The 20,805-nt window shown below is 65.2% G+C and overlaps 1 protein-coding gene across 1 annotated transcript in view; it reads left to right on the top strand.

Annotated features, from left to right (window-relative positions):
• Positions 1–787: 787 nt before the first annotated feature.
• COL18A1 (collagen type XVIII alpha 1 chain) overlaps positions 788–20,805 on the top strand; it is a 93,636-nt gene continuing 73,618 nt past the window's right edge. The window contains exons 1-2 of the mRNA XM_036066761.2: positions 788–896; positions 987–1,081. Coding sequence (XP_035922654.2) covers positions 886–896; positions 987–1,081 — 106 coding nt within the window. The 5' untranslated portion in view covers positions 788–885. The remainder of the gene's footprint in view (positions 897–986; positions 1,082–20,805) is intronic.

Raw genomic sequence — 20,805 nt, 5'->3', positions numbered from 1 at the left:
ACATAACTCCGGGAGGGGGCCCGGGAAGGCTCTGGTGAGGGGCAGCTGGACCCCAGAGGGGAACGGGGCGCTCTAGGCCAGTTCCTGGGGGCAGGAGTGCACCAGGGAGGCGCGGGGTGGCCTTCTCACTGTCCCTCCCTGACCCCTCACGTCCCTCTGTAAAGTGGGGGCAGGACTCCACAGGGTGGAGGGCACAGTGGGGCTCGGGGGAGCGCTACCGTCCTGGGCCCGCGCCCTGGGAGGCAGCGAGGCTGGGGGGCCACCACGACGCGGCCACTGCGCCCACGTGGCCCACGAGGCTGGGCAGGAGGAGCTCAGCTTCCTCCTCCTCCATCCGCAGTCCCCAGCAAGAAACGGTTTTGTTCAAATTGCCCGCCTCCCCGAAGAAACGCCTGCTGGACACGTTGAGTATCCCCGGACCTTGCCCGGTTTGGAGGCCGGGACCCCACGTGCAGCCTGGGCCGGCGGCGGGAGGCAGCTCCCTCGGGAGCGGGGGCGGGGGCGCGGGCGGGCCACGAGCGCAGGGGACAGAGGCGGGCGCGGGGAGAAACAGCCAGGACCCGGGGGAGAGGCGGGTCACACGGTTCCGGGCTTGCATCCCATTCCGCACCCAGTTCGTCCCCGCGTACTCCCCGCCCCGGGCACCCCCGGCCGCCCCCGGCCCCGCCCCGCCGCGTCTCCGCTCCTCCCCTGCCCGTCCCGTGGCCCCCGGCCGCCCTTGGCTCCGCCCCGCTCAGTCCCCGCCTCGTCCCGCCCCGTCCCTGCGCCCCGCCGCCCCGCCCCGCCCCGCCCCTGCCCGACCCGGCGGCCGGAGCGCGGCTGGCCGAGGGCGCACGGCTGCGGAGCGCGCAGCATCCGCGGCGCTGACGGTCGGGCCCGCCGAGCATGGCGCCGAGGTGCGGGGCGGGCGGGGGCAGCGGGGCGCACGGGCGGGCGGTGGACGCGCATGGCGCTCTAACCTGTGGCCTGTGGCCTGTCGCCCGCAGGTGGCCCTGGCTGCGGCCGCGGCCGCGGAGCCTCCTGGACGTGCTCGCCCCGCTGGTCCTGCTGCTCGGAGTCCGCGCAGCCTCCGCGGAGCCAGGTAAGACCCGGCGGGGCGCGAAGGTTGGCTCGCCAGGCCGGCCCCCTGCCAGCCGGGCTTGGTGCGGGTCTCCGGCCGGTCCAGGCGGCGGCGGCCCTAACCCAGCGCATCTCGGCTTCGGTCCTGGGAGGCGGCCCGGCTCTGCCCACGCGCGCAGGTGGCCGGCGGGGGGCGAGAGGAGGGGGACGGGGTCGGGCCGAGGCCGTGTGTCCCGAGGGTCCCGCGCCGGCCATTCATTCTTAGGCTGCGGAGCTTCGCGCCACCGCGGCGCGCCGCTGGGTCGGAGACCCGGCTGGGCCGAGGGGTAGTGGGGACCGTCCACTTCCTGAGCCCCTCGCGTCGTGACCAAACTTCGGCGACTCGGCGGGGAAGTTGGCGCGCTTGGCGGACCGCGCTGCGGGCGGAGGGCCAACGAGGGGCCGGGGCTGTGATGGTGGCGGCCGCCGTTCCACGCGCAGGGGCTCCGGAGACGCAGGTCATCCGCCGGCGGCCCGCAGGGCCTGTGTCAGCGTCACGGGGCTCGTCCCTCCCAGCGCCTGAATGGCCGCAGTGGGTCGCGCCTCCGGGCCCGGGAGTGACCGCGCGCGGGCCCTGGCAGGTCTCGGGGCGGACCGTGCAGCGCCGAGCGCCCTCGTTGCGTTTCCAACCTGTTGAGGCGAAACTGCCCGGGCTTCCCAGGGCCAGCCTTTGTGCGCCGCCGGGCCGCAGGCCTGTGTCCCCGCGCCCGCCAGGGTGTCGGGTTGCGCGCGGTCCCCTTTGATGCGGCGAAGCGCCAGGCCCGCGGCCGGGAACAATGCTCAGAAGCCCGCTGTTTGGCCGGCACCCTCGGCTTTTCCCGCGTGGGCCGCAAACTGTGCGCAGGGCCGCCGTCCCAGCCGCGCTAAGACTTCCTGGGCCAGCTCCTGGGACCCCGGCCCCAAACACGCGGTCGGCCAGGTTGTCTTCCCAACTGGGCCAACAAAGGCCCCGGAGGAGGTGGCGCGGGCCGTGCTAGTCACTGAGGGGACCCCCCACCCCGAGGGAGTCTGGCGTTTTGTCCCAGGTAGAGCTGCAATGCTGTGTGGACGTTCGTCCCCAACAGCCTCTTCAGGTTGGCGTGAACGTGGGAGAATGTGACGTGGTCACCGAAGCAGCGACACACCTGCTGGCCGCAGCTGGCCAGGGAGGAGGGCCAGACTTGAGAGAGAGAGAAATTATAACTTGTTTCATTGTTTCCAGTAGGCGTAGCTACCTGGGTAGACAGCAGCATAGACCTTTGTAAAAAGTAACTGCCTCCTGATCACTAGAGAAGCTGGCAGCACCTGTTGTTTCCTCCTCTATGTGAGTTAACTCCAGGGACGTTTGGGGGACACGTTTTGCCTTACAGCGCGTCGTGTCCCCTGGGTTCTTAGCAAGCGCCCAGCGCCGCTGGGGGCTGTGAGTCCTGGCCTCAGGGGCCGTCCCCGCGGCTGCACGGGCAGCTGTGAAGCCCACAGGGACCAGCCCAGGGCTGCATGTGCTGGAATTTGTAAGCCTGACGCCTCCTCTCTAATCTGACCCGGGAGCGCCCAGCCTCCGGTTTATGAAACTTCGTAATCAAAGGGGAGGAAATCAGGGTTGATGGCTCTTAGCCACAGAGTGGAAACAATACAATGTTATGTCAGTAAGCTTTGGTGAGATGCAATCTTGAGATCTGAGGGTAGGGTGTTGGGCTTAAGGTGGACTTCTGGGGGGGGCGGGTAGTGCGGGTGGGAACCACCGTGTGTGCTCAGTGTCCCGACCACTATTGTGGCTGCCCTGGGGCTGCCACAGTCTCGGGTCCTCTGGGAAGGAAGGAGGGCCCCCGGTGGAATGCAGGTCTTTTTGCATCCTGGAGGTTAATGCAGGAAGTGGGCTCAGTGGGGAGCACGGGGTTCACCCCTGCTGGGACTAAGTCCCCTTGAAATGGGATAATAACTGCCCCCTCTAGGTGTATTGGAGAAGACTCAATGTGTGTGAAATCCTAGCTTAGCAGAGGCTCAATTTCTTCTAGAAACCCTTAAAAATCGTCCTTGGGAATTAAAGGTTTGAGGCCCAGTTTGCTGATTTGCACATTTTTTCTGACTAAAAATGATGCATTTTTCCATGTCTCTGTGTTGCACCTGACTCCCCCCTCCCCCCCAAAAAAGAGTGTTTTGCTATTTTGTCTAAGGATTGGTCACTGTGGCTCTGATGGTCATAAATGGAGCTTGTGCCCTCACCCCCCCGTAACTAGACACCTGGGGGGGGTCCACGGGCCGAGCCTGTCTGTGGCCTCGGAGGCTCAGTGCTGCCTGCAGGCCCCCTCTCTTGCTGGAGGTGTGTGGACTCACGTGGGCTGGAGTGGCCGCGGACACCCCGGAGGTGTTTGTGAGCAGTACGGCAGAGTTGGGGCTGTGGCAGAAGGACCCAGTGTGGCAGGCATTTGCAGGGTGCCCAGGACCCTGGTCTCCATCCAGGTCATCTTGTCTCTGGCCTGGGCACCTGGCTCTGTCAGCCCCTCTGCCCTGGGCCTGGGGTGCCCAGCCCTTCTCACCACTAGGACTCCAGTAGGAAGCTCAGGGTCCCTCGGTGGGCCTCCAAGGGGCTTCGTTTGAATGAGACACAGCCCAAACCTGGGGGCCCCCGTGTCTGTGGGTGTGTGTCATCCTGGGGCCACGGTGCCCTGTTAACGCTGGACCAAAGCAGATGGGAAACACTCGTCCAAGGTGGCCCGTTTCTAGGGCCTGGCTCTCGGTGAGGCTGTGGCCGGGCTTCAGGGGCGTCTCAGGGTTCGGGTGCGGGACTTCATAAGATAGTTTTGAATTTCAGCAAAACTTGTTTTTCAGGGTACTCCTGTTTTCCTTTAAAAGAAGGAGGAGAGGGGAAAGTCTGTGCGGGGAAAACCTAGAAAGAGCGACACTGACCCCATCCAGAGAGCCCTGCCCCCCACCTTCGCTGCATCTCACCGGATACACGTGTGCACATACTTACATGTCTGTGTGCATGCACACACACATAGATGCACACAGTACACGCATAGATGCGCACACACGCAGGTGCACACATAGGCACAGGCCCACACACTCACATGCATGCATATGCACATGCATGTACACACATGTGCACGCACACACCCATGCTCTCTCTCCACCACAAGTGCTTAGTTCCCTTCATCCAAATTGTTGAAAAGGCTTGGTTCTCTGGGCCCTTGGGAGAGGTGGAGGGGCCCTGGGTGCGGGGTATAGCCCCCTCCTTCTCTGGTGTGGGAGGTGACGCTGCCCAGAGAACAGGCCCGGGGCCCCAGAGGGCAGGCGGGCTGGGAGGGGAAGCTGTAGTCCATGTGTAGCCTAAAGGGAGGCGTCTCCTCGATGCCCCACTTCTCAGCCTCCATCCAGGGCTGGGGCTGGCCTACCTGCTTCTCAGGAAGCTGCTGTCCACCCACCCCCCAAAAGGGGATCCATTAGATGCTCCACGCTGCCGAGGTCAGGGCACAGGGGGACCCTCCAGGGCCGGGCGATGGACACGTGTTGGAGACCCTTGTCCACCCAGCACCTTCCAGGGGAGGCCTGAGGCTCCCCAGAACCTCATAGCCGATGACTGGCTGAACGGGGCAAAACCCATCTTCTGATATGATGTCTAGTGAGTCTCCTCCTCTCTCATGGCCTGAGGCCTCTGGGAAGGGCTGGGCCGCCTTCTGGCCAGCTCTCAGGGGTCAGATGGGGGTGTGGCGTGGAGCGAGTTGGTCTGGCTGATGAGCAGCCCCCAGCCCTGGCTCCGTCTATGGTGGGCGGCCATTGCCCATGGCACGTGCGCCCCTGCCGCTCTGGTCCAGGTGTGGCCACCCCGTGCCTGTGTGGGCCGGTCACAGATGTTACTCTGGTCTCCCTGTCCTGAGGCTCTGGGTCACTGTTCTCCGGGAGCGAGCGGACGACGTGCCTGGAGATGGCAGCCCCTCTCTAGAGAACACAGCTGGCTGAGCACCCGCCGTCCATGCTTCAGGCCTCAGCCGGGAGAGGTGGACATCACGGGACCCGGTGGGTAAAACTCCCAGAAACTTGACATTGTTCTTGATGAGGAGGAGTAAAATATTGGGAAAATTAAAACGTATGTTTGGTGTGCTTATCAAATTATTAACTTTGGTACATTTGGACAGTAATGGCGCAGCAAAATGAGAACAGTGTCCTCTGGGGCCTCCACGGCTCTGTGGCCTCCCTCCCTGGGGTTCGGGGTCTGGGACTAGCCCTCTGCCAGGCCCTGGCTCCTTCCCAAGGATGCCTGGGCCTCCGGGCGCCCTCCCCACCTTCCTGCCGTGTGTGCAGACCCTGCTCCGCGCCTCACCTCGCCGCCGTGGCTCCCTCCCTCCCCGGTGGCACAAAGAGTCTTTCCAGGGTGCTGTGAGCAGCAGGTGGTCATCTTGCAAACCGTCTTTCGACCACACGCTGCATATGATGTACATCGTGGTTTTATGCCACACGTTGGACCTCCCGCCGGGGGCCCTCTCTGTTCGGCCCCCCAGCCCTTCCCAGTGTCGGCAGTGTGTGCAGGCTTCGTGGCCGGCTGCGCCACGGGCTGATCGTGTTTTGGATTGGTGGGTCTGGCCACAGCAGGATGGCTGTCAGAAGGAGCTTCTGATCGTGGGTGCGCTGAGTCAGACGAAATTTGGAGGCTGCAGGGCAGGGGAGTGCCCCGGCCGCCGCGCCTGCAGGAGCGCATCCTGCCTCCCCAGCACCTCCGGCGCCGACAAGCCCGAGCACGGCCTCTCTGGCTGCCTGCGGCCCCAGAAGGGAGAACCTGTTCGCGGGCGTGTTCCTCGTTCGGGATTTCTTGCCGGCAGACGGGGTCCCTCCGGGCTGATCCCCGGGACGCAGGGCAGCGGCCCCCAGCGCTGGGCTGGGTGGTGGCGGGGCTGTCGGCCACGCCTGGTTTCTGGAGGGCCAGGAGGCCTTGGGGTGGGCGAGAGCGCTGCCCGCGGGCCAGGCTGGCCTTCGCAGGGGGCTTGCTGGGAGAGGACATCAGGCCAGAGCCAAAGGCTCAGGAGGGCCGGCCAGGTGATGGGAGGGGAGGCGTGTGCCGCAGGAGCTTGGTGGCGCCTAGGGCGGGGCCCGGGCTGGAGCTGCGGCAGCCATGTGCTGTTTACATCCGTATTTTATCCACACATTCGTTTGATTCTCATCTGAAGTACTTGGCTTTACCCTGCTCCTTTGAGTAGATTCAGAATCAGTCACCATTAGGCGTCCTCTGTTTTGCACCCAAGTTTGGGAATCCTCGAGCTGGTGCTGGCCCTTGACAGCTGGGCGTCCTCTGTCTGCAGAGAGCCTGCTAACACGGCTGTCCTCCGTGAATGTGGGAGGCGCCCCCCTATTTTGGGGTGACGGGCTGACGGGAAGGGGGTGCAGGGAGGGCGCGGCTCAGCAGCGGGTTCACCGCCTCTTGGCGCCTACCTGTGCAAAGCGAACGTCTCTGTCCCGGCAACAGTGACCGGCTCGTGCAGCTGCGGGTTCATCTGCTCGGAGTCGGAGGCTGGGCCCACCGCTCTCTGCCGGGGCCTGAGTCCAGACGCCCTACGCCTCCAGGATGAACGGAGACCTTTTTTCCATGTTTCCATTTAGACAACCAGGGACCTCATCTTGGAAGGAATCATGGATTCAGTGCCCAGTGGAGAGTGTGGTCCCCACCCTGTGCTGTCAGGAAGGGCGGGGGCATGTGGGGACAGGGGTAGCGTCCCCGGACCCTCGGTGGGCTGGCTGGGTGGCAGAGACCTAACCCACCAGTGGGCTCGGGGGAGGAAAGAGGCCGAGGTGGGCCCCTTGTCCTGCCCCAGAGAGTGGAGCCCCAGAGCCAGTGTCTGGGCTGCTTCCCGGCTGGGGGCCCGGGGGCTGAGGGCAGGCGGGGGGCTGGCTGGTGCAGGGCTGGGAGGCCATGGGTGCTGAGGCCCCGCTGGTCACTCTGCTGGGTCCCTTGGGGTGAGCCCAGCCGCCTGGCCCCTTGTCCGTTCATCCATTGGCTTCCTGTTTCCTATGTGCATTTTTGAGTACCTTCTGCGTGTAAGGTGCCCTGCCTGCCGAGAAAGACGGGAAGGTAAAGCCCCGCGTGTCTCCCGCGTGGGGACTTCTGTCTCCCAGGCCGGCGAGAGCCTCCTTCCGCCCTGTGATGTCACGGCTCTCTCCCCGAGAGCCCCCTGGCCGGGGCGCGGGCTGAGTGTGGGGCTGTGGTTGGGGGCCTTCGGGCAGGGGAGGGCGTCCCTCCGGACGGACGGCGTGAGTGTCTGTGTGTTCCAGCCCAAGCCGCCAGGGCCACACGCCGTCACTTCGAAAGTCTGGCTAATGCGACATATGGGGGCAAAATCCTTCCAGTGTTCTTTCTACTTTGTAAGTTTTCGATTGCCAGCGAGGTGGACACGCAGGAGCCCGGACCGGCCGAATCGCTTCCCCTGCTCCCGGTGTCCACGTTCCGCCACGCGTGGTCCTCATGGCTTCACCTGCTCGGGCTGGCGGCTGCAGATGCGTGGCTCGCGTACTTCCTACAGTGTGGGCAGCCTCCACTGGGCCCGTGCTGTTTCTCGAGGCACGGAGTTGTTTTTTTCCCTAGTTTTTATGACGTGTTCCCTTAGAGGTGGACCCGAGCGCAGGGACCACGCCGGGGCTCGGCCGCGTGGCAGGACAGGAGCGTAGTGAGGATCGTGTGGGTGAGCAGGGCACATGGGAGGCCACGTGCTTCGTGTTAGTTGCTAAGGCCTTCGCTCGGCCTTTGTGGGTGTGGGATGCGGGCTAGTCCTTGGAAAGAACAGTTGGTGGAGGGCCGGCTGTCCACTCGGCATTCGTGGATGCGTGAGAGCCCAGGCCCCAGCTGTGAATCCCAGAGTTGCTCCCGAGCGCTGTGTGACCCTGGGCCGGTGACTCACCCTCTCTGTGCCCCTGTGTGTGAACTGTGAAATGGAGCGGGCCGAGGGGCTCTGTGGGATTTAATGGGACACTCCAGGGAGTGCACATCACACGTCGGCTTTCTGGGATGGGTCCTGATCATGTCTCGCTGAGCTCTGGGGACCATGATGGGGATGGCTTCCACCCAGCGGGCTGGGCAGGGCCTGGGCGGAGGGACGGGGGGCACCATGACCGGGACGTGGTTTTGCGTTTCTTGCTTGGCGGTGGGCTGTGCCTGCCGAGCTGATGGTTTATATTAGACAAAGCCGCCCTCTCACCGCCCGCGCCCCCGAGTGCTCGGGGCTTCTTGCCCCGCCGGCCAGACACGCCCACCCACATGTCCCTTTGGAGGGATCAGGGCCACGGACCTGCCTCTGCTTGTTGGATCTTGTTATTAGGCTGCTGCTTTAAAAAAAAATTCTCCCGCTGAGAAAGTCTCTTGTTCTCGGCGAGCCAGCGAGCAAGCCAGGAGCTTCCTGGACCCAGGCCCGTCTGTGCTTGTAAATCTGGACCGCGCCTGATGTCGAGCCGTCTGGAGAGGGCTTGGGGAGAACACTGGGCCCCCTTCCTGTCATCTGTCATCTCGGCCTGCGCTCACCTTCCGGCCCTCTCCCCTACCCTGCGTCCCGAGGGAGGTGAAGTCCCCTCCAGCCTCGGGGCCCCCGGACGCTGCCTTGCAAGCCCCCGGTCACACACCTTCCCCTCACTTGCGGTCCCCTGGGAAACGCTCTAGGACAGGATCGCAGGCCGGCAGGTGCCCCTGGAGCCAGGTGTCGATGGGGCGCGGAGAGGCTTTTTCTACATAAGTAATGATTTCAGCTAAGCAGCTTCCCGCCACCCTAAGCAAATCTGCGCCTGGTGCTGAACCGCTTTCAGCCTCTCGGCCCCTGGGAGGAGGGGGGCCCTTCTGCAATCAGACGCCCCTCCTGGGCCTCGGGCCCTCCTGCCCTGTGGCAAGGTCCTGGCTCTTGCTTGGCCTCCTCCGGTCTCGAGGCTGACCCTCGTCTGCTGTGGGGTCACCATGTGCCCACTGCGGCAGGCACTGTGCGCAGTGACCTCTGGTTGTCTTGGGCACAGAGGGGGACCCTCCTCGGGACATTTTCTAGCTAAAATGAGCCTGCACCCCCAGGGCTTTTGGCTTAGCCAGGGCTGGCTCAGAATCTGCCATGTTCCTCATTCATAACCTTTTATTGTGAAAATAATTAAGAATACCACTGGAGGTTTGGACCCAGAAAGGAAAAAGCGCCCATCCCAACACAACCTTTCTTGTCCTTATGGGGAAATCTGACATTTTAAACAGACTTGGGCCACCCTCCCCGCACTCTGGCCGCTGGCCTGGCCCCCTGTGGATGGCCCCTTGCTCTGGGGGCAGAAGCCCCCATCCCCGTCCCGAAAACAGCGGCGCCCACCCATGAGAGGGAGATGGCACGCCGGCATTCCGGACACCTAACGTCCCCACTTAAGAATCCAGACACAAATCCCTCCTTTATACTTCTGCATCCCATGGCATATGTGGTCAGCCCCCAGAGAAACCCACGTCCCAGTCCACAGGACGTGTGAATCCTGGCATCCCAACAAGGCAGGAGGGGCAGGGCCAGGGACCAGGGAGACGCCGTCGGAGGGAGCGGGCCGGCGGGCTCTGCAGGTGTGGAGGGGCCGCGAGCCAGGCCGTGCAGGTGCGGCTGGAGGAAATGACAGGAAGCGGATTCTCTGCTGGAGCCTCCGGGAAGGAGCCCGGTCTCGCTGACACATGGATTTTGGACTTCTGACCCCTATGGCTGTGAGAAACTGAACGTGTGCTGCTCTAGGCCACCAGCCTTGTGGCGATTTGTCCCTGCAGCAGCAGGACGCTGCCCAGCCCCGCGCTCGGTCCCAGGAAGGGGCGGGCTCGTGGTCCCTGCAAAGGCCTCTCGTCCGCAGAGTCCTGTGTCCATGTGAGACCCCGGTCCCCCCACCTGTGCAGGGCCCCCGGGATGTGCTTCCTGCCCCTCAGGCCCTGGGGGCCAGCTCCCCTGTCCTGCACACCTACCCTCCTGGGCCAGGACTCCCCCCAGAGACACCCACGATGGGCCCGTCCCAGCAGCCTTTCAGAGCTCAGGGGATGCTCCCGTCCCGGCAGAACAAGCCCCGCGTGCCCTGGGCAACAGCCAGGGGCCTGGACACACCCAGGAACGGCTGACCAGGGGCCCTCGGGGCACAGTGGGCATGTAGGGGGTGGGAAGCTTGACTGGGGGCAGAGGACTGGGGGCCCCGTCTCGCTCCACCCCCGCCTCCCGTAGAAAGAGGGCTGACCAGACGTGCACTGAGCCGTCTGGGAGCACTTGACGCTCATGTGTCCGGGGTCATCTGGACGCCGCTGCGGGAGTGCATGGAGACCCGGTGGGTGGTGCGCGTGGAGACTGGTTTGCTCAGGAAGGGGCCACACTGGCCACACCTCCTAATGCTGCTTTTGTTTGCTCCCGAATAATGGGCGACCTTAACCCGTTCTTGGGCACAGTGGCCTTTTCTGGGAACTCACACATGGGGCAAATGTGGGGGACATCCAGGCAGGACGAGGGGCTCCCGCAGGCCTGGCTCTGTGTCCTCTGGGCAGTGCTGTGGGCTGCCCCGTGCCGGGGAGGGGCTGCAGGCTGGGCCACGGACTTGGGGGTGCAGAGTTCCCATCCCCGGGCTCTCAGAAGCGGACAGGCGTCTTTGGGCCTCTGTGCAGGTCTGCAGGCCCCACTCGGGTCAGGAGCGGCCACGAGATGGGGCCGCAGGGGAGGGCGTGAAGCTCCTCCCCAGGTGGGGTGGGGGTGGCATCGCTTCATACAATGGGAGACCGGAGGCCCCCGGGCCAGGCCGATCCTCCGCTGTGGTCTGGTCCCAGCCTAGGACCTGTGCTCCGGTCTAAGTCCTAGTTAAACTGGATTTTGAGTCCTAACTAGTTAGTAAACAATTACTGGTTGAACCCTGCCGCGCAGACCTGTGGCTCGATTGGAAGTCCCACAGCCCCCGCCTGGACAAACCGTCTCCTGCCTCGGTCTCCCCCGTGGGCCTCACTGCCCCGGTTGACAGGCGGCCCTCCTGCTCACACGATGGTTGATGTAGCGCTCCAGGATTTACTCACTGTGTGAGTTTGTACGTGTTTGGAAGCATCTCATTTGACCTCTGCCCTCGTCTTTTTAACAAAGGTTCTAGCTCCTTGATGCGCTTTCCACAGGGGCTCCGTGGGCGATCGGGACTGCGTGTGCGGGGGTCACTTAAAGGCGGCGCTGAGACTCCGCCGGCCGCACCTGCCCAGCTGGTTGCGATTTCTTTTCTCCGTGAGTCTGAGCTTCCGGAAGCCCAGGCGGGGCACCAAGACGAGGCGCGGTCCTCGGGAGACCCTCCTGCGGCTGCACGCGCCTCCTTTTCTATTTAGCTAGGTCGTCGACGTCCTTGTCTTCCTCCTGCCTCCGCGGCCGGCCGCCCCTCGGCCCGTCGCCGCCCGAGCTGTGTGTGTCCTGTGGCCGTGAGCTCCCCTCCGTGAGCCGGGGCCTTGGGTCACGGGGTCTCCCGGGGTGTGCGGGCTCCCTGCTGTGTGTGCCAGCCTGTCCTCGGGGGGCAGCAGACCGCCAGGTCCCACCAGGCCTGGGCCCCCCGGCCGGGGCGTCCAAATGTCTGTGGGGCGCTGCTGTCCCCCGTGGCTTCCAGGCCCTTTCTGGGGGTCACGTCTGCCGCAGGCCTCACTGACCTCATCACCCAGGAGCTGGGGGCGTGTCGTCTCCGTCCCGCAGGGCCAGGTGAGGCTGCGCCCCCCGCGGGCTGCGTCACACCCAGGGACGAGGGCAGGAGAATGGTCTGCAGGAGAGCAGATGGTGGATGCGCCACGGCCTCGTTCCACGTCCGCACGTGTCCCCCCCGCGCGACAGCCCCGCCCCCGTCCACAGCCATGCGGCTCTGCTCTGGACACCCCTCCGCCTCCCGGGAGCAGTGACCTCCGCCTGCCGTCCGTCCTGACACCCGGCCAGTGCGTGCGTGAGCGGGGGCTGGACGTGGCGCTCGTGCTGGTGACCCTGTCACGTAACGAAAATCCACAGTGTCGTCCATACATGAAGGAGAGACAAGCGTGCTGGGGAAGAAAAGTCACCTGGTATCGTCTGTGTGTCCGCTCTCCTCGATGGAACGGCAGGCGTGACGCGCACGCGTGAGACTGGACAGCGTGAAGCTGCGTGAGACAGGCCCTGGGGGTCCGGCGTCCAGTCCGTTAAGAGACCCTGCTCAGCACTGTCGTGTCCAGGAATGGCTGGACAGGTGACCTTTGGGATCCCAAACCCTTCTTTTGGAGGATTTCCCACTGTCCTCCTGGCGGGATGGGTGTCAGTCTCGGCCACGGAGCTGCGTGCTCTCTTGTCTTCCATCAGACAAGCATGAGGACAGCAGGGTCCCCCACGCGTCCTGTCTCCTCTGTTTACATCACCAGCAGGTCAGACGGGCATCCGAAGCCGGGCGGGCCCCGTTCTGGGTTGCCAGAGCCGCATTCAGGGCGCGCATGCCCACGCCTGCCCACGTCGCCACCGTCGCCGAATCTCTGCCTCGTGCTGGGGTCCAGGGCCTGTGACCCCACGGCACAGTGCGGGGATGGGGCCAGCCCTGAGAGGCCTGTGCCATGTCAGGAACCAGCGGCCGACCGTGACGTTTCGGGGGGCGCCTGCTGGGGCTCCGGCTTTCCTGGGGCCACTGGGTGGAACCCACGGTGGGCGGGCCCTCCCAGAGCCCCGCCAGGCCCCGCGCTGAGGGAAGGGGCCTGGGTCCCCATGCTTGTGCTGTGCGCGGCGTTCATGACCCGTGAGACTGTTTCATTTTGTAAACGTATGCAAGAGAATCAGCACTGCAGCCAACACTGGAGGCCACACAGCCCGGGTCCACGGAAGGGGAGGTGGGATGCCCGCCGCGTCCCCGCAGACCCCGTCCCCGGAGGCCGTCCTGGGAGCAGTGCCCCCTGAGGCTAGTTTCCACATACGGGTCATTTAATCTGCTATGTGGCCTGGGCCCACGTGGTTCTGACTCAAAACAAGAGGTTGTTTAGATGCTCTGATGGGCGCAAATAATTAAAACCAACTTCTGGAGAAAAATGGAAGTGGATGTTCAGAGAGAGCATGGCCACAGGTCCTCACGCCCTCTGGGCGTCCAGGAGACCCCCGGCCCCTCGAGCTCTGGGGGGCGGGAGGGGAGGAGGGGGCCGGCTGGACGCTGAGCCCCTGCTGGACGCGTTCTTGAGCAGGGACTGTGGGTGGCAGGGCAGCAACCCACTGTCCCGCGTGTGCGAGGGGCGTCTGGGTGCACAACCTGAGCTCTGTCATCGCTAAGGAAGGCGGCTCCCCGGGCCCGGGAGCAGGCTGTGCATGGCCCTCGCGCTGCAGGGCTGTCCCCACGAGGTGCCCTGACAGCTCCATCCTTGATCCCTGCTCAGCTGAGGACGCCGAGCGACTTCGGTCCCCATCACATCTGGGAAGGAGGGGAGAGGTCGTGCTGTCCAGACACTAATCCAGCATGCTTGCGTTTCTTCCCCTGCGGGTATCCCAACAACAGGATTAGGGCGGGCGGGCGGGGGTGGCATTCCCCAAGGCCCACTCCCGCCGCCCTCCGGAACCTTCTGGGGCCAGCAGTGGGGGACGAGACAGCGGTGCAGGACTCGGGGAGCAGGGGCCACGGCTCCCAGGACCCAGGAACTGGGGGAGCCACATTCTCAGCTGGCAGCTGGGCGTGGCCGCGTGTGGGCCCTGCTCCCGTGGCCTGGTTCCTGCCGTGCCACGTGCAGGTCCTGCCTTTCTCCTGGATGATGGCTCATCCCTGCTTCTCACGTGCGCCCCCCACACTGTGGGCCTGGCCTCTACAGCTCCCCGCGAGCCCCCGGGGTACCTGCGCTGGTTCCCACTCTGTCCTGGGGGTGTTGGTACCTGAGCTTGGGGTGCTCAGCTCCCTCCGAGGCCTCCCCTGAGGACAGATGGACAGACAGACAGGCTCTGGGCAAGACTGGACGTTGTCCCGGGAAGTGTTTGCAGGCCTTATGTTCGTCCTCACTGAAATTTTATTATTATTATTATTTTAAAGATGTTATTTATCTGTATGAGAGAGAGACAGAGAAAGTAGAACGGGGGAGGGGCAGGGGGAGAAGCAGGCTCCCCGCCGAGCAGGGAGCCCGACGTGGGGCTCCATCCCAGGACCCCGGGATCATGACCTGAGCCGAAGGCAGACGCGTCACCGACGGAGCCCCCCAGGCGCCCCTCACCGAAACTGTAAATCACGTACCGCATGTGGAGGGGCCACACGGCGGAGCCGAGGTCTGTGCGTCGGCCCCAGGACATGGCGACAGCTGTCCCAGGAAGCACGAGTCTGGGCAGGTTGAGCAGCGGGGTGGTCACCTGGCCGGGGTTTGTCGTAAGTGGAGGGAGCCCCACTGCACAGGACGCGGCGGCCCAGCCCGCACGAGGGCGGCAAAGCGGCGGTAACAAGTTGTCCCCTCCACCTGTCGGCGGTGGGCTTGGGGCCTCTGCGGGCTGGTGCTCCCCACACCCCCCGTCCAGCCCAGCCCAGAGGGGCGGTGGGGTGGGGGGCCATTCGCTGGTGCACCCCCTCCTTCCTGGAAGCCAGGCCGTTTGGTGCGGCCCAGTGCGCCGGGGGGATCCGCGCCACAGCTCCGTCCCCATGTCCGCCAGATGAGGAAAGGCTCCCAACTCGCCTACAAGGGTCATCGGGGGCAAACCCCGGTCTGCGTCCACGCTCCGGCCGTTTTACCGTCAGCGGCACGCGCGGTGCCCTCTTACTCGAGACCCTCCCTCCAGGCAGCTCCGGGAAGCAGGCTGCCAGGCCTCTCCGCCCCCGGGCCGGGGACCTGCTTTCACAGGACACAGCAGACGCCATGCCCATCACGGTCTCCCTCAGGCGCAGGGGCGCCGGCCTGCTCAGGGTGACCGCGCCTCTGGAATTCCCAAGCCTTTCGCCAGCGGTACGTGGGCTGCGGTGTCTGCGTGGAGGCTGCCGGTCACTCAGCTCCTGCTGCCGCTCCCTCTGTCCCCGGGCGTGTCCCGTTCGGGGGTGTGGGGGTCCTCGCTCCCTCCCACCCAACACGCTCACACACGTGCCCCCCACGCAGTCACGCGTGTGCCCCGCACACTCACACAGGGTTGTGTCTCAGGGCACGGGACCGCTGACGGACTCCCTGCCCCAGCCACGGGGAGAGGCCTGCTGCGTGCGTTCTAGAGGCTCAAGGGGCCCACCGCCCCTGCTACTGTTCCCTTACCCCTGGGGCCGACCCCGTTTGGAAGTCGGTCCCTGAATGTGGAGGGTTGAGGATGGCTGCTTTCATCTGGGGGTCACCAAGCCCCTGAGTCCCCTTGCTGGCTGTGGGTGCCTACGGAGGCTCCGGTCACCCTCGCTCCTCCAGGAACGGGCTCAGGTGACTTGAAGAGAGAAGGATGTGGGAGCCTTCACCCGCTGGTGTTTCCCAGGCAGGAGGGGACCCCGGGGGCCACCCGTTTCCACTGGGATGGGCGGTGTGCACCTCCGACTTCCTTCAGGACGGCGGACCTCTGAGTCCCTGGCTCTGCAGGGTCAGCCCAGGTCAGCAGCGGCTGCCTCGCGGCACGGACACTTCCCCCACCCCGTGGCCCTCGAGTCACTAGGTTAGCGCTGAGTTAATGATCTCGGGCATGGTCAAACATTAACACGTCGGGCCTGACGGGGCACCCCCCCTTTGGAAGAATAGCTTCATCTTCGCCAGATGTCTTGTGGACACGCGGCGGGAAGGTGCCCTCCCACTGGCTGCGTGGTCTGGAGGTGGACCTCGGGGCCGTGTCGGGACCAGGCTCTGCGGCGTTGTCCCCACGGGCAGTGGCTGGACATGCCGGCTCTCCCAGACTCTGAGTTGGAATCCAAGATGGAACGACGTGAGCGGGACTGGCGTGGACGCTGGGCGTCTGCAGGCGGAGCCTAGCCGGCCGTCTGCCTAGGAGGCACCTAGGCCAGGGACAGTGGGCAGCCGGTGGGGAGGACAGCCCCTGAGGGGCCGGGCAGGCCGCCTCCCCCCCAGGGGCCTGGTCTGACGTGCATAGTAGCACAGTGAACACCTCATGGCCGTTCGAAGGGCGTCCGAGGAGCAATCGGAGCAAATCCACATTCGCTGCGTCCTGTGTGGGAGGGTCCCCCAGGGCTGATGCTCACGGACACGGCTTGCCTCCCACGGAGCCCCGCCCAGCCTGTCTGTCCCCCTTCCTGCCTCGTGACTGCCCATTTTGGTGGCCACAGGCAGCCCCAGGCTCTCCGGAGGGTCTCAGGCGGCCTCCAGGAGGCGGCGGCCGGCGCCGGCGGGGGATCAGGTGCTGCTCAGTTCCGGGGCGTCCCTGAGGGTCACAGGGCAGGGCCCGCGGCCCCGCGGCAGCTGGCTCACGGAAGCAGGTCAGGGGCTCTGTGCTGGAACTTCCCGCACATGCAGAGGCTGCTGCTGGAGGCTCTTGGTTTTACCGTCCCTTTGGGAAGGGCTGGCCCCCGGACCTCATGGTGTGTGACCCTGGCCCTGTGACTTCTTGGTTTCTCAGCTTGTTCGGATCCCACAGCTCTCTCTCAGAGAGAGGGGCGCCTGGCGGGGATGGAGCCTGGCAGGAGGGGCTTGGCCGCTCACCGCACTCCTGTTCCTGAAGCCCCAGGTCCCCTGGGCATGTCCCGCCTCCCTGCCTTCCCCGGCACGGTTCCTTGTCCCGGGAAGGCACAGAGTCCCAGGATCCAGACATGGTGCCTGCAAGGAAACGGCCCCCCTGAGGGCTCAGTGTGGGCGTGACAGTGGGGGGCTTCCCAGGTGACCAGACGGCTCGAGGTTTTACAGAATAGATGGAGGGGGCTGGGGGCCCTTCCTGGGCCCCGGAGGATGTAGCTGGGCCCCGATGGGAACTTGGTTCCATTTGATTTGGGTCCTCCTGACATTGAGAGCGGAAGCAGGACGGGGAGGGGAGAGGAGGGCACGGGGCAGGCTGGGTGCTCCATAGAGAGTTAGGACTCATCATCCACCTAGATTTGTGTCTGCACACCCTCACGGGGCAGTGGACCCTGCTGTCTCGGTAACGGGAACCAGGGGAGAACCGTGTGGGTGCGGGCGCCTCGCCCGGACGTGGACGTAAACCCCGAGCAGTTACTTTGCAGGGTGGCTCCCGCGGGGGGTGGGGGTGGGGGGCCCAGCTGAGCTCCTGGTGCGGCCAGTGGGCAGCGACGGGCTGGGAACCCCGGCTGGCCCAGCTCGCGGGCGGACGCTCAGCCCCCAGCGGGGAGCAGGGCCCAGGCTGTGTTTTCGGGTGAGGGGCGTCTGTGACCCCAGGTGCTGGGGGGACACAGTGTCACCTCCCCTGTCCCGAGCCCGGCTGGCCCATCCGTGGACGGTATGTGAGGACCGGGAAGGGGTGCAGCAGCAGGGCTTGGGGACGCCTCGTCCGCCGGAGCAAACTGCCGCAAGCCGGGCCGTTAGGGCCCCACACGGGCCAGGCCCAGTGACCACGCAGAAAGAGCAGTGGCCGCTGCAGCTTGCCGGAGGAGGTCTCCAAGTGCACCGAGGCTTTGCGGCTTTGAGGTCCGCCTCTGGAGCAGCTGGGTGCAGAGCAAGGGCCCCCAGCTCCCGGTCTGGGCGGCTCGTCTGCTGGGCTTTGCCTGCTGTCCGCGGGCAAGGTGCCTGTTGGTGAGGACTCCAGCTTCCTGGACGTAAGTAAGGTCGCCTTCTTCCCCGGTGTGGAGCTCTCCCTGGCTGCCCCCTCCTTGCAGGGGCTCTCGGCTCCCGGAGGACGGAGGACTGGACCTTGGGGCCCGCTGGGACCTGGGAATGCCGGAGGAGGGAGCTGCCCTCACCACACTGAGAGGGTGCTCAGCATGCAGGGGAGCGAGCCTGCTACCCGCAGGGCTGCCAGAACAGCGCATCCCCGACATCCCATGCCTGTGGGGAGTGTATGCGGGTTTGAAACCGGGGTTTAGAGCATCTGCAAGCGGCCGGGGGCGGCTGACACACCTGGACCCCGTGGGGTCTGGTGTGAACACCAGAGCGCTCACATCGAAATGCGACGTCCCCTGCCAGCTGCCCTTCTTCCTCTTACGGGTGCACAACCTTCCCAGAGACTCCCAACCCCTCCCTGCCAGTGACCCCCACTCACTTCTAGGTGTGGACCCCAGGGTGTGGGTCAGGATCCCCCCTCACCCACGAGCGGCCCAAAAGGTTTTTCGTCCTCTGGCCTGACGGCCTCCTGTGGCCCAAGACCCCTGACCCTACACGAGCGCTGGCTGGGACCTTCCTGGCAAGGGCGCCGAGCCCGTGGGCCGTGCACCGCCTCTCCCGGGCAGGCCCCCTCTTGCCCCTCGCCCATCCTGGCCGTGACCTCACCCGTCTGCCTGCATGTCGGGACAGCCCAGCTGTGCCTGGCAGGAGGCTCTGGGAGGCCTGCTAGGGTTTTGGGCTGATGCGGGGTGAGTTGCCCTGAGTCGAAAATGTTTCACTTTGCCCTCTTGATGTGGGGTTGTGGTCTCGGGCCCGGAGTGTCCAGTGCTGCTCCCTGCCCTGAGTCCCGCTGGGTTCTGGGGTCCGGTTTCGGTTGCCCAGCTGACAGTTCACTCTGACTTGGGGAGTGCTGGGCCTGTGGCTGGGCACAGAGGGGGCGAGGCCTCAGGAATCCAAGGCCTCAGGGATGCGGGCTCACACCTGGGCTGTGAGCTCAGGTCTGACTAACGAGGCACAGTGACTCACGGCCCTGGGGCATCCGCGGTGCAGGCTGCTTCCCAGCACCGTCTTGGGAGCCCAGGACACCACTCACACCACCTCCCCCATGCAGCCCTCCTGGCTGCCCCCCACCCCGTCCCTCCACGAGCACCGCCGAGGGTACTTCGTGCCCTGTTGTGCGGGGTCTGGGCAGGGGCCCTTGGAGCTTGGGGAGCCGGTGGGGGGTGAGGCCCTGTACTTGCATGGGCTGCGTGATGGGGCGGCTTCCCCGATCAGGGCTGACAGCCTGTGGGAAGGCAGGTTGACTTTGGCCCACCGGCACGGGTAGGGACCGGGACGGAGGTCCAGAGACCCCAGGACATGAGGTGGGCCATCTCCACGCATGTCATGAGCTCTAACTTCTGTAGGTCGGAGCAATTGGATTCTTACCGTTTTGGGGGGTTAAATTCACATAGCATAAAGTTAACCATTTTAAAGTCAGCGATTCAGGAACATTTAGTGACAACGTCACATGGCAGTCACGTGGTTCTGGAAGATTCTCAGGAGGGCACGCCCACCCACGGCAGCTGCTCCCCGGCCCTGCGCCCACACTCCCCAGGACGGCTGCTGGCCGCCTCCCGTGAGGGGCGGTGTGGCCCGCGGGCCCTGGTTGTGTGACTGCGTGTGCCAGGCCTCTCCATCCGTGGGGACCCCGAGCTGAGGTTTGGAGCAGGTGGGCGGTCCCCGCAGCTCCTGTCAGTTTGCCCTCCTGTGGCACCGACGACCGAATCCACTAACGTGGCAGAAGGAGGGGCCTCAGCCACCTGCCTGGTTCCCCGAGAGGGTCCCAGGTGGGGCGCCCAGGGTTTCTGCCCTCCCTGCGCCTGCGTGGGCCGCAGGGAAGGGGGCTGGGTCTGCGCAGGGCGGGCTCGGGGTCACTGCTGGTGACCCCGGGTCTGGTTACAAAGGCAGATGGAGAACGTGGGTGGCTGCCTAAGCCACTGGAAGCCCAAGAATGTGGAGAGGGCTCATCTTGGCCTCAGGTCTGGCGGTTCGTCGGTGAATTTGCTTTTATTTCTAGGCGAAGACCACACGGAGAGACCTTTTATGGCCTGGCAGCCGCCCCTGGCCCTGAGCACTTCCATCAGGCAGCCTGTGAGGGGCACTGGCCGGCCGGAAGCCGCGATCACGGGGCTCTGCGGCGCCAACAGTCCCCACGCGGGTCTGCCGGGCGGTGGGCGACCGAGGCAGAAACGGGAGCGTGGGGGGACGGCCACACCTCACAGCGCACCAGCCGTAACCTGCGCGTGACTGCTCTGTCCAGCAGGCGCCGGGCTGTTTCTCTTCCAGGTGATTTATTTGCACGCTGGGGGCTGACATCCAGGCGGAGGTCACATTCCATTCATAGCGGCTTATCTGGGCTGTCAGGCGGGCCTGGGAGGGGGTCTGAGACAGAACAGAGCTCCGGGCTCTCAAGTTCCTGCTTGCTGGGGTCCAGGGCCGCAGGAGGTGTTTGCAGAGACCTCCAGTGAGCCCCTGCTGTGTGCAGACTCACCCCCATTGCCCCGCCCGGCCGCGGAGGCGGGACCCGCCCCACACGGCGGCCAGGCCTGGGGGTGGAGGCCAGGCCCGATGGCATGGGGGCGGGGGCATTCCGATGGGGGTTCCTGACGCCCCAGAGGATGGTGACGTGGTCAAGGCCCCAGGAGCTGTGCTGATGCTTTTCCAGACCCCACAGAATTTTCCCCGAGCCCCCCGCCCCGGGCAGCCCCCCACCGGCTCTGTGAGGTTTTCAGACGCAGTCGGGGGGCTCCTGAGGACAGAAGGAGCTGGCCGGGGGTGAGCAAAGCTGGACGTTGAGGGAGGTGGCATGCTGGGCTGCCCCCCCGATGCCCAGCTGACTCTGGACTCTGGGTCCATGGCAGGAGGCCTTCATCAAAGGCCTCGGGGGCCCCACCCTTCATGTCTTCGGGGGACGCTCCAGTCAGCTTGCTGTCAGCTGTGAATGGGGCAAATACCAGGGGTCAGGGTGCCTCCTCTGTTTTCTGGACCTGGGCCCCTGAGTGGAGGGTCATGGCCTCCAGGTGGGAGGGCATCCTACAGGGTGGGGAGCCCCGGGCGAGGGCGGCAGGTCAGCC

Source organism: Halichoerus grypus, chromosome 1 (assembly GCF_964656455.1).
Source record: "Halichoerus grypus chromosome 1, mHalGry1.hap1.1, whole genome shotgun sequence".
Taxonomy (NCBI): Eukaryota; Metazoa; Chordata; class Mammalia; order Carnivora; family Phocidae; genus Halichoerus; species Halichoerus grypus.
The sequence above is the reverse complement of the archived record's forward strand: the minus strand, read 5'-3'. Positions and strand labels throughout refer to the sequence as shown.